The sequence below is a fragment of the Artemia franciscana genome, chromosome 20, assembly GCF_032884065.1.
Source record: "Artemia franciscana chromosome 20, ASM3288406v1, whole genome shotgun sequence".
Classification (NCBI taxonomy): Eukaryota; Metazoa; Arthropoda; class Branchiopoda; order Anostraca; family Artemiidae; genus Artemia; species Artemia franciscana.
Window position 1 is genome coordinate 24,528,627 of NC_088882.1, and position 13,540 is coordinate 24,542,166.

Genomic DNA, 13,540 nt, shown 5'->3' on the forward strand with positions numbered 1-13,540 from the left:
TGGTCAGCCACCACCAAGTATGGCAACATCCAAGCAGTTGCTGTCAAATGAGACTCCCAGTCACAGTTTCATTCAGCATGATTGAATTGCATCGCTATTTCAAGTATTTCCAAGAACTACCGCCAGAAAGCAAACATGGGTGACGCATTTCGAAGGGTTTCAAAGCCATTCATTATGGGAGCCAAAGTGATTAAGGTATCGTTTGCCTTCTGAAGTGCAATATGCGCATTAGCACCGTTTGCCAATGAAGTCCTGAATAACTCAATGGCACTACCCAACTGGTCCAGACAGGATAAGTCTTCTTGTGCTTTGGAGTAATACTCTTCCAAGGACTCCCAGTAGAGGGCTAGCAAGACCTCGTACAGTATGCAGTAGGCATTGATATCTTGGTAGTAGCTGAGCTAGTTGAGCAGGAGGTGGAAGCCTCCCATCTGTAGGATTACGTTTTTGAAGTCATCCGGTTATTTACTTTTCACTCCCTGTGCTAGTTGATAAATGAAGAGATCTTGCATGACCACCGTATTGTCACATCCGACAGCTTTACCTATTGCTGTGAACGTTCGCAGAGATTTTTTGACTGTTGCATGGTTGTTTGGTGCTTCATGAAGGAAAAGCAAAATATTAGATTAAATATTGACAATTCAATTTCAAATCACAGATGTTCCATTTGACAAGCATTTTCACTATAACTGGAAGTTCCAATACTAAATCTGATTGATCAATTTAACATGCCTTTTTATCAGTCCTTATAAATCTAAATTAGTCAGTATCACCTGGTTTATTGTGATATTTAATTTGGTAAATTACTTTCATTAAGTTTCTTACTTCTGTAAAGAAAAATTACACTCATTTTTCCAGCAAACTTTATAACACCAAAAGTGCTTTTAAAAATTCTATTTCTTTAAAAATTGTTTTTTGATCTTCCAAATTTGCATCATATTCTTCATTATCATCCATCAGCAAATCAGTATTTGCGTCAGAATCACATGTTGAATCAACCTGAAGTAACTTTTTTTTTTTTTATCTTGGCCTACCTGACTCACTTTTCTTTTTCATCTTCTGCTGATCAATTTCTTCTGCTTAGCTTATCAATCAACTTCCCGCTAGGTAGCAGGTTACTTAACAAAATTCATATTATCGGGTACACTCGCTAAAAAAGTTGCAGACCCCCCAGATATAATAATTTAAACTTTTATTCTTAGCTCAATGTGTTCGGAATTAAACGGGCTTTCTTTTTCTATATAAAAAAATACTTTATAATGAAAAAATCTCGAGTTTTTAGCTTTTCTGTTAGAAATTCGTTGACAAAAATCTGACTTTTTTTTAAACTGCAGTAAAAAGTGTACTATTTTTAATTTTTTTTTTACAAACAGAAATCATATTCGTGTAGCCCCAAGTCTCTTCTTTCTATTGATGTAAGAGTACGCTGGATTTGACCAATCTTATCTGTAAAAAAAATTTAGAATCATCGAACCCCATTATAGGCCAAATTTGATGTTTTTGGCCTATATCTCAGAAACGCCCCAACGGCGAACATGCGCCCTACGATATTCGTTTTCAGCATGGTCGACTACCATGGAATCCACCCTTAACATTTTTGTACCTTCCAGCATGGGTACTAATCGAAATAAGCAAGATACAGAATCTGGCGCTCTGACTACTATGTACATAAAATTAATTAAAGAAAATAATCTAATTCAAATTAAAACAAAAATGGGAACCAATAAAAACAAGCCCAATCCAAAAAGAACTACAAGATTAGCTGCAGAGAAGGCAAACATCACAATCAGAAAATATTCCAATCTTTAATAAATACAGTTAGTGAAATGAATGAGCCTTTTTAGCATGTAAAATGTTAGGTTTTATCACACAGTCTTGGCTGAACTTTTCTGTAAGAAGTAATGATGCCAAGGCTATTTTAATAAAAAAAATGGATTTCTAACCAATAACTTTTATTGTAATTGTTTTTTGTTTGTTATTTTTTATTATTTTCTTTGCTGATGATGCCCCCTAGATATAAGGCCAATTAATTCAAATAGGTTTTGTTCATTCACTGTCTTGGAAAAAAGTCTTCATTATTATCTCTTCTGTATTTTTAACAAATACTCTGTTAAATATTTTATTTAGGCCTACTTATTTTTTTTGTTTTATTCGAAACAGGAGAAAGTCATAGGCTTGTTGCGATACAAATATAAGAAATGACAACTCAAAAGCAACACTACAAAACACAAAACAAAAATTATACTTCAGTAAAAGCAATGGTAAACTTTAGTTTCATCACCATGTCTGCCAGGCTTATGGGCTGAGGCATAATTCCAAAAGTACATTGGATTTGACTTGCTTCCTGCTGCTATAGCCTCCTCATGCTGTTCAAATAGCTTCCTGATGGATTTCTGACTTGATTTTGTGTCTTGGTATATTTTGAGCAGTTATTCTTATTATGTGTATTTTGCTTATAGTAGTCTCCTATACTTTTCTTTTTATTATCATTCTCAGTGATAAAGGACCAATCACACCCTGCCAACTCTTGCCTCATTAGAGAGTAATCTCTATAAACATGTTAGGTAAAGACTAATTTTTCAGGGTACAATCTAAGGGAGGACTGTATAGCAGCATGATTGCTTGCACCAAAGGGCAGTAGTGCAGCTACATTTAATAACACTTCATGGTCACCTACTGTTACAAGGTCCAATAATGATCATGGCTGGCTATCCTGGTACCTAGTTGGAAAGTTTACAGCTTGGTAAAGTGAATTGTTAGCAATGCATTCAAGAAATGATTTGACTGATTTCTGTCCATAATAGCTGCAGCCATCTTTCCATTGAATGGAAGGTAGGTTAAAATCCCCAGCTATGAAAAGGTTTCCAGTAAGTGCAAATTTTCTGTCAATCAGTTTTACAACTTCATAGAGAGATTTCTCTTAATTAGAGGAACTTGGACTTCTGTAAATCGTACCAATATACATTGGTTCACCAGGTAGGCTTATTGATATCCACAGTTGTTCTAAATAAGGCTCATAATCAGAATCAATATTCCTACCTGGAAAGTTTCTGGGATGTATAGGACACTTCCCCTTCTAATTATCTTCACAAATGCTTATTTTATTTTTGATTTCACGAGATGCATCATTAATGAAAATATTGACTAGAGTTGGGCTCAGGACTGTTCCTTGAGGCACTCTACTTGTAATTCCATATACATTTGAAAGAAATATTTGCCCATTTTATCCAAAGACTTTTACCACTTGTTTTCTCAACAATTACAGTACATGGAATAACATTTCACAATGATGAATTCACAAAACATCACCTTTCCATTGCTCAGAGTAAAAATTGTGCTACAAATTCAGCATGTAGCAAGAACTAGGCAAATAAATATTTGTTGAAATCAAAAATTAGAAGTTTTTTGATTTCTTGAACTGTTACTCCAATCTCTGTTTCAAAGTTTTAGAACTGTTTATTATCTTATCTGTTTTTATAGTGAAAAAGATGTGGAATACATATTCTCTTCACCATACGTCATCTGGGAATATTCTACAAAGCAAACCTGTTGTTCAAAATGAGCAGCCAAAAACCTTTGGAATGACTTCAGCAATTAGCCTAGCTGGACCAAAGCCATTTGATATACAGAAAACCACAGAGCTTGAAGAAACACTCAAAGCCCATGGCTGTTTTGAGTCAGATGATGAAATGAAGCATAGACTTGAAGTTCTTTCTAAGCTCAATGATCTGGTCAAAGATTGGATTAGAGACTTGTCAGAAAATGTTAAAAAGCTTCCTGCATCAGTAGTAGAGAATGTTGGTGGAAAAATTCATACCTTTGGATCCTACAGGTAAGATTTTATTTATAACAAATAAATTCCACCTAAAATAGTACCATGTTCTGGCTATAAAATCTTCTTATGGTATTTGTTTTAAAATGCTTCTTATACTTTCTTTTTTAATCCAAGTACTAGACTCACTAGGAGAATATAAAGTGGGGGAGGGGCAGTTTCTGGTTCTGAAAATCCAAAATTGGTCTTGGGGCAGTTACAGGTAGGCTTATTGATATCCACTGTTGTTCTAAATAAGGCTCATAATCAGAATCAATATTCCTACCTGGAAAGTTTCTTGGATGTATAGGACACTTCCCCTTCTAATTATCTGCATGAATGCTTATTTTATTTACACCTCTCTGACATGTAAATAGGCTATAAAAATGCTATTAAAAACCATCTCTTCTAAAGAAAGAAAACAATTAAATGTTCATTCTATTTGTAAATCAGTTTTAAAAACACAGGTGAAAAGACCCTTAAGTCCCTCCCCCAAAGAAAATCTGGATATTCTACTAGTTAGTATAAACTATATGTATTGTTCACCTTTAGGCAACATAGAATTTGAAACATTCACCCTACTTATTTGTCTTTGCATTTCCAATTTTTTTTTTACTGTAATGAATTTGAGACTTACTGGTTAATAATTTTATAAATGGATTCCTTCTTTTTATTGAGAAGCATAGATGCCACCCATATAAATTTTTAGTGGTATATTTTATATTTTCAGGAAAATGGATATTTAACCTGAAATATACTTGTTTAGAGTTGGACCCCCCCTCCCAAAAACATCCTATCATTTCTACTTTAAAATTTATGTACACTGGTGTTCAATTCAGTTCATTTTTTTCAATTCGTTTAATAACAAAAAAACAAATCACACACTATAAACTAACTACACCCTAAGAGAGCACTGCCCGTAACGGGTGACAGTATTCATTCAATCATCAAGAATAGAAATATAAGGTAAGAAGAGAAAAGAAGAAGAAGGGAAAAGAAAAGAAACAAACGTAAATTAATAAAATAAAACATAGAGAACTATCGGTAAAAGAAATTAGGATATAATTCAATGTTTTCCATTAAGAAGCTTTTAGTCTTACTTTTGAACTCTGGTAGGCTATTAGCATTTCTCAAAGTATTTGGCAAATAATTCCATATTTTCGGTCCGGTAAATCTAATTGAAAAACCAGATGACGGGAGACGTCTCGCTTCTGTAACTAGTTGCAATGCATGCCGAGTATCATGTTGGTGAATTTCATCATTCCTTTGAAAACTGACATAAACGACTCAGGTGCGGTATTTGTGCTTACTTTATATAAAGTTTCGGCAATCTTTTTTTCTCGAAGTCGAGCCACATTTAATATCTTAAGTCTTATTAAAAACGCCTTCACACTCTGACGAGGCTCAAGCTTGCAAATTGCACGTATAGCTTTATTCTGAAGAATTTGAATTTGCTTCCATTCTGACTTATAATTTGAAGCCCAAATGCTTATTCCATATAAAAGATATGAGTGGAATAGACTAAAATATAGGATCAGTAATATTTTAAGGGGAAAAATAAATTTCAGTCTATGGAGAATACCAACAGTTCTTGACAGCTTCATACAAAGAAATTTAATGTGGATTGCCCAATCCAGCTTTTCATCAGTTATTATACCTAAATATTTAATGTGGTCAACTCTTTCGATTTTTTCGTGGTCTGCCGTATTTATCTTGCTATCGTAAACTGGGTCATTTCCATGTTTAAAAATGATATACTTCGTCTTTTTTGTATTAAGGGAAAGCAGCCGCTCTTCAAAGAATTTGGTTGCTGCCTGGAGGCAAACTTCAGCGTTTGTAATTAGTTGCTCACGGTTTTTATGTATTAGAAATAGTACTGTGTCGTCCGCAAAATTTATTATATATGCAAAGGGGATATCAGCCGAAAGTTCATTCACATAAATTAAAAAAAGTAATGGTCCAAGAACTGATCCCTGGGGCACCCCACTAGTTACATCGAATGAATCTGATAAGATACCACTAGCAAGTATTTTACAACGTCTATTTGTTAAATATGACCGAATCCATTCAAGAACCGTCGACTTTATCCCATATCCTTCTAATGTTTCAAGAAGGATGTCAAAATCAACGCAATCAAAAGCTTTTGTTAAATCTAGAAAAATCGCCAGAGAATATAAACCATCATCTTGCGCTGATTTTATATTCATTATAAGATCCGTAATTGCGAGTTCAGTGGATCTGTTTTTCCAAAATCCATATTGTTTATCAGAAAGAATTTTATTAGCTTCAAAGTATTCATATAGTCTTTTTGTAGCAAGCTTTTCATATATTTTCGAAAAAATTGGAAGTAAGCTAATTGGTCGATAGTTACCAATTACTGTTGGATCTCCTCCTTTAAAAAGTGGAATTAATTTGGATTCTTTTAGTTTAGTAGGGAAAATACCTTCGTCAGGGCATCTGTTTATAAGGACCGTAAGAGGCTCAATGATTGTTGGTTGTACTTTTCGTATTAGTTGCAAAGAAAGCTTATCTAGGCCTGTTGATCTTGTCCCTTTAATTTCACAAATGCGTTTTTTTACTTCATCACATGTAACAGACGGAGATTTTTGCATTTCTGCCATTGTCTCTTGTTTCTTTAGTTTTGGAGGTGTTACCTGTGTCATTAGTTTTCATTTTGATTTTGCATTCGAGTTTTAGTCAAAGACTTTAGTTAAAGACTCAGAAATGAAGAGACCTGTTCCTTTTAATTTTTTTCTTTCACCCAGTACTGTTTTTGCCAACAAAACTGTTCTGAAGCTCACCTCAAAAGATGCCCCTCTCTCCTTTGTCTCGTTGCCAATCTTTCGAACATCACTTATATCGGCTATGCTGAGGTCACTAATTTCCAGCTTTTTTTTCATAATGTTCAACAGATTTGATGACACAGTTTGTGAGGCGGAAACCTCTTTCACGCCATGTATGACCAGCTTTGTTGCTGTTTCAGTTTGAAACAAATTGAAAAAAAAGAAAGCAGAAAGAATAGATTTTACAAACTATTAGAAATGTATTTGATATATATATATATATATATATATATATATATATATATATATATATATATATATATATATATATATATATATATATATATATATATATATATATATATATATATATATATATATATATATATATATATATATATATATATATATATATATATATATATATTATATATTATATATATATATATATATATATATATATATATATATTATATATATATATATATATATATATATATATAATATATATATATATATATATATATATATATATATATATATATATATATATATATATATATATATATATATATATATATATATAAAACGTGCACTTGAAGGTGAGGTGCATTAGTTCCTCAGGTTTTATTTCATTTGGTAAAGCAACTTATTTTTGAAATTAATTTTACATAATTTGGTTATTTCTGAATCGTGTGATATATATAACCTCCTTTCCAATTGATAGTTTGATAGGGGCTACCTCCCCCTTAGATTGATTTGAAGGAGCATCCATGTTGCTTTTTGCTTTCAGTGGAAAAAAAGCTGATCTTTTTATTTAATTAAATAAAAAAAACAAGTTTTTTGAATTGAAAGTAGGGAGCGACATTAAAACTTAAAACGAACAGAAATTACTCCTTATATGAAAGGGGCTTTTCCTCCTCGACACCCCGCTCTTTACGCTAAAGTTTTTTATTGTTTTAAAAAGTAGAGTTGCGAGAAAGAGTCAAACTTTAGCGCAAGGAGCGGGGTGTCGAGGAGGAAAAGTCCCTTTCATATAAGGAGTAATTTCTGTTCGTTTTAAGTTTTAATGTCGCTCCTTACTTTCATTTCAAAAAACTTGTTTTTTTTATTTAATTTCTGAAAGTTTTTGAATTAATGCATGTCTGATTTTGGCTCTCCGTACATAAATTATTAAAATGAAATTTGCATATTAATTTTTTTTTTTGGCTAAATGGCTTTCTCTTAGTTTTGATCAGACGATTTTGAGAAATAAGGGGTGGGGAAGGAGGCCTAGTTGCCCTCCAATTTTTTCGGTTACTCATAAAGGCAACTAGAACTTTTAATTTTTAACGAACGTTTTTATTAGTAAAAAATATACGTAACTTAAGAATTAACTTACGTAACAAACTTTTATATTCTTATATTTTTGATTATATATATGAGGGAGTTTGTCCCCTCGTTAATACCTCGCTCTTCAGACTAAATCTTGTTTTGTCTCAATTCTTTAAGAATGACCCCTGAATCAGAAAGGCCGTAGAATAAATAGTTGAAATTACTAAAAATAATTTAGCATAAAGAGCGAAGTATTTATATCCTTCTAAATACCTCGCTCTTTATGCTAAAATATTTTTAGAACCCCTCATATGCGTAATAATCTCTGTTCGTTTTAAGTTTTAATGCTTCTCCTTACTTTCAATTGAAAAAACTTTTTCATGTTTATATTTTCATTTTTTTTTTTTTTTAATAGTAATGCTAGAAAATCCTGCGCCCTTTTCATTGAATTTCTCTTCCCCCATGAAATATTCCTCCAAGGAAAGATCCTCCCATATAGCCCCCTCCCCAGAACCCCACACCCAACCAAAAAATCCCCCCTGAAAACGTCGGTACACTTCCCAATATCCATTACTGTATGTAAACATTGGTCAAAGTTAGTAACTTGCAGCCCCTCCTCCAGGGACTGTGGGGGTTAAGTCATCCCCAAAGACATAGATATTATGGTTTTCGGCTATGCGGAACAAAATGGCTATCTCAAAATTTTGATCCGTTGACTTTGGGAAAAAAATGAGCGTGGGAGGGGGCCTAGGTGCCCTCCAATTTTTTCGGTCACTTAAAAAGGGCACTAGAACTTTTCATTTCCGTTAGCTCTTGCAACACTCTAGGACCACTTGGTCGATACGATGACCCCTGGGAAAAAAAAACAAACAAACAAATAAACACGCACCCGTGATTAGTCTTCTGGCAAAAAATACGAAATCCCACATTTTTGTAGATTGGACCTTGAAATTTTTTCTATAGGGTTCTCTGATACGCTGAATGCGATGGTGTGATTTTCGTTACGATCCTATGACTTTTAGGGGGTGTTTCCCCCTATTTTCCAAAATAAGGCAAATTTTCTCAGGCTCGTAACTTTTGATGACAAATACTAAATTTGATAAAACTTATATATTTGAAATCAGCATAAAAATCCGATTCTTTTGATATATCTTTTAGCGTCGAAATTCCGTTTTTTAGAGTTTCGTTTACTATTGAGCCGGGTCGCTCCTTACTACAGTTCGTTATCACGAACTGTTTGATTTCTGATAATTTTTCAAATAATGCCAGTAAATCTGGCTAACCCTCCTTTACAAATTCCCACCCTTCATACCCTTAGAGTGGAGGAATCGGGATGAAGCTTGGTGGGTAGAATAAGCAAATGTCGTAGATACGTGATTGACGTAACCGTACTGGATTTGCTCTCTTTGGGGGAGTTAGGGGGTGGGGTTCAGTGCTTCGGCAGGTTTGGTGCTTCTGGACGTGCTAGGACGATGAAAATTGGTAGGCGTGTCAGGGAGCTTAACAAATTGACTTGATAAAGTCGTTTTCTCTGATTCGACCATCTGGGGGGCTGAAGGGAGTGGAAAAATTAGAAAGAATGAGGTATTTATAACTTACGAGTGGGTGATCGGATCTTAATGAATTTTGATATTTAGAAGGACATCGTGACTCAGAGCTCTTATTTTAAATCCCGACAGGCATTAAGCCTCTGATATTTGCTTTTAAATCAATCTATTGATTCTTAGAATTTTATTAGAGCTCATACCATATGAGCTCTTAGCTCTTGTTTAGAGTTTTGGCTGCTGTTAAGCCATGTAGGTCCTTACCTACAGTTTGCTATCACAAACTGTTTGATTGAAGGGATGTTCCAGTTTATATTTGACAACAAAAAGGTCTTAACAAAGGGAGGTTCTTGGAAATTCTCCAGTCGTTTAAAATAATGATTTGTTTTGTAGGTTATTAGTGAAATCATATGCATAAAAATTACATATGATACAATCTTTGTTATAGTATATTTGTAACTGTATATAATTTAATGTGTTTGATTCTTAATATGATATATATGTTGTTTGATATTGCACTGTTGCAAACGAATGTTCTTTTTTAGTCAAGAACATCTTAATCATAGGAATAGTTTTATTTTTCTCTCCATTCATACTGACTTAATCGAGCTAACAGCATGCTCTTGAAGTCAATTATCTTTTACATTTAGTGTTTATTCTTGTGTCAGGGTCCTAAAATGACAGATTTTACCTTTTTAGGCTTGTTATTCACAATGATTAATATCTGAATGTTTAGTTTGTTAATCATATATATAACACACGAATGAGTTATTCATAGGGGATGAATTTAGGACAAGGGAACGCCTTTTTTGTTATCTTGACCCCTTCCCCTCACTTATCTCTCTCCTCTCCGTGAGGGTTAAACCTTTCTGTCCCTGTAGTGTTGTAAATACCATAGAAATTTATGTATATACACAAGAAATAGTTTTATATTTATATTCTTGTATTTCAGACTTGGTGTGCATAATAAGGGCGCAGATATAGATGCACTATGCATTGCACCTAGACATATGGATAGATCGGACTATTTTACCTCATTTTTCGAGCTGTTGAAAGAACAGTCGGAAGTAACTGAGCTCCGAGCTGTTGAAGAAGCTTTTGTCCCTGTCATCAAAATGAAATTTAGTTGTATTGAAATTGATATGCTTTTCGCTAGGCTTGCATTGAAGGAAATTCCCGAGGACTTGGTAGGTTTTCATTTTCCTTTCTTTTGTATATTTGAATACTGTGCTGGAAATCAAAGGGGGCCGGGCGTGTTTCCCAAGAATAAGTTATTGTGTACGTAATCGAGAAGTATGGAGGGGGGGGGGGGTAATTCTACTTTGTACAAGCAGATTTGTTGGGTCTGCCCAAGGATCTAAATTGATGCTTTTATTAATTAAGATATTAGAATGTGTTTTTGTCAAAGTGAAGCTTACTTTAAGTTATAAATGCTTCCATCATTTTATTTTGTTAGAATTAGTACAGATGACTCCACTTTGCTAGAACTGAATAGTCCAGAAATGAGTGTAAAGCTCTCAAGTGATTGGTTTGATAGTCATTTTAGCTTAATTGTTGACTTGTTTAAAGTAATTCATCTCTTGTTTTAGGCAAAATCCTCTTCCCAATCTGTAATGTACTTCTTCTATTAGGGCATATGGGCTTTACAGAAGGCTGTTTAGCCCTCTTTGTGGTTCTGTTTTAAAGTGAAATATTGCACTTTGACTGTTTACTGCAGTTTTTGTGTCTTGTAGTAGATCTTTGGATCCTAGGCATTGGAATATCAATTTCAATATCTCGAGTTCAATACTCTTTGCGCAGATATGGTTAACCAGGTTTTTAGTTGAAGGTGGTTGTTTGTGGGTTTTGAGGCAGTTTAATATTTATTTTGAACCACCATATTCCTATGGTGGTGTGATCACATTACGCATAAAAATACAATGGCCAGCACTTCCATTCTTAATATCGCAGAATCTTTTATATGGCGATGAGTGAGGTGGGACCTATTGCATTAATGTTTTAGTAAGATAAGGGGGGGGGGACCTGTTGCATTTTGAATTCAGATGGCTCTGGTTGACGCTTTGCAGCAGTCCCAGAGACCTTTCTAAGTATAGCTTAATTGTGCCTGTTTCGTGTAATATGACGAAAGGATACTGTTTATTATATAATTATTGACACTCCTAAGTTTGTCTAATGTGTGTGCCATGCCATTGAAATATGATTAAGTAGTCTTAATCGGACTGTTTTCACCTGAGTTAACTGTGACGCCATTTTTTTTTTTTTTTTTTTTTTGCAAAAATTCTAAGTTTAGCTTAATTGTACCTGTTTCACGCAATATAACGAAGGAATACTATTTATAATATAGTTATTAACACTATTAAGTTAGTCTTATGTGTGTGCCATGCCATTCAAATATGATAAAGAAGTCTTAATTGGACTGTTTTCACCTGAGCTAACTGTGGCGCCATCTTTTTTTGCAAAACTCGTAACTCGGAAGAACGCCAGATGACAGACCACTGCCCCAAGAGCTCCTGTCTAACCGTAAGAAGCGGAAGCGATGCCGCAAGCGTGGCGGAAAACGAGGTCAGCTGATGATCCCAGTTATCGTTTCATTAAGATCAACTAGTCTTGCTCCAAAAACCTCACCCCATCAACGTATCCTTGTTAAGATAGACTGTTCTACAAATGCCAATATGCCATCTCTTATTCCCTTCAATCAAGCTCCGGTATGTTCGACTAGTAGTGATCTGCCTCCTTAAGGTCAGTGACTTTTAATTCGAAAAATAGAATGCCGAATTTTCTCGTTATAAACTGCCAGTCATTGTGTAACAAAATGGAAGAATTTGAAGTTATCGTCCGTCAAAATAGTATCCCAGTTATCGCAGTTACAGAAACTTGGAATCTTGATAGGTTGTCAGGTCATATGGCAGGCTACGAAATTTTCCTGAGCACACGTGCTGATCGAGGTGAGCATAGACTAGGTGGAGGTGTTGCCTTGTACATACGGAAAGACATCCCTTGCAAATTATTACCGGAATTATTTGATCCAGCTCATGAAGTAATCTGGGCTATTTGCAAACCTAAATCTCTTCCCCGGCGCTTTTCTTGTATTATAGTCGCTTCAGTATATTATCCGGAAAGTGCAAGAAACCGGGGTGACTTGGTCTTCTACCTCCAAACGACTGTTGATCACCTGAGAAGTATATACAGTAGCCCTGCTTTTATTATAGGAGGAGACTTTAACCAAACCAAGAAGAGCTGGTTATCATCTTGTTTGTCTTTAAAACAAGTAGTACACATACCCACCCACTCTTTGGGGGGCATATTGGACCTTATACTCACAAATTGTGATGATTTTTACTCCCCTCCCTTTTCTCTTGGTCCCGTTGGTATGTCAGACAACAACGCAATTCTTTGGAAAGCAAGAGAGTCTTTACCAAAGCCCAAACTATCCCGTGTCACTGTTCGTCCTTGTACGGAGTCGGCCATCTGTGAATACGGTCGATGGATTGGCACATATGACTTCCCCGAAGTGTACAATACCGGGCTCTTGGAAACTAAGGTATCCGATTTCAATGCCACGTTATACAGTCAATACCTAAAGATCTTTACAACAAAATCATTTGTTGTTAGTGAATACGACAAACCATAGATATCTCCAGCTATTAAATCACTAATAAAAGAGAGGTCTCGCCTCTACTCCCGTGGTGATATAATCAACGGCAAGAAATTGCGAAATCAAATAGTCTCTTTGGTAAAGAAAGCCAAAGCTCGGTATGGTCGTGAAACCATGCCCTCCCAATTACTTACTTCAAACCCCAAAAAGTGGCACAACGCTGTGAAAAAGGTGGCCGGCCAAGCTTTTGACAGCAGTGTAAAGATCAGTAATGATGGCGGGTCCTTAATCAGTGCAGAAGAAGTGAGTGAATTCTTTACCAAGATCTGTACTACCTATCCAACTATTACGGCTCATGAAAAGTCCACCATACTTGAAAAATGTGAGCCTGAGAGCAACATAATAGTCAGTGAGTTTGATGTTTACACGGAATTACGGAAGATCAAACCGAATACATCTTCATACCCTGGTGAATTGCCTGCCAAACTGCTAC

General features: G+C 34.8%; 1 protein-coding gene across 5 annotated transcripts in view; it reads left to right on the forward strand.

Annotated features, from left to right (window-relative positions):
- Positions 1-13,540, forward strand: part of LOC136039947 (poly(A) polymerase type 3-like) — a 64,149-nt gene that overhangs the window by 5,223 nt on the left and 45,386 nt on the right. For all 5 annotated transcript variants that reach the window (XR_010620598.1, XM_065723954.1, XM_065723952.1 and 2 more), the window contains 2 exons: positions 3,481-3,832; positions 10,405-10,639. Coding sequence is in view for 3 of the 5 variants with exons in the window: in XM_065723953.1 (XP_065580025.1) it covers positions 3,481-3,832; positions 10,405-10,639 (587 nt within the window). In the remaining 2 variants the exon portion in view is untranslated. Of the gene's footprint in view, positions 1-3,480; positions 3,833-10,404; positions 10,640-13,540 lie in introns of those variants that run through there.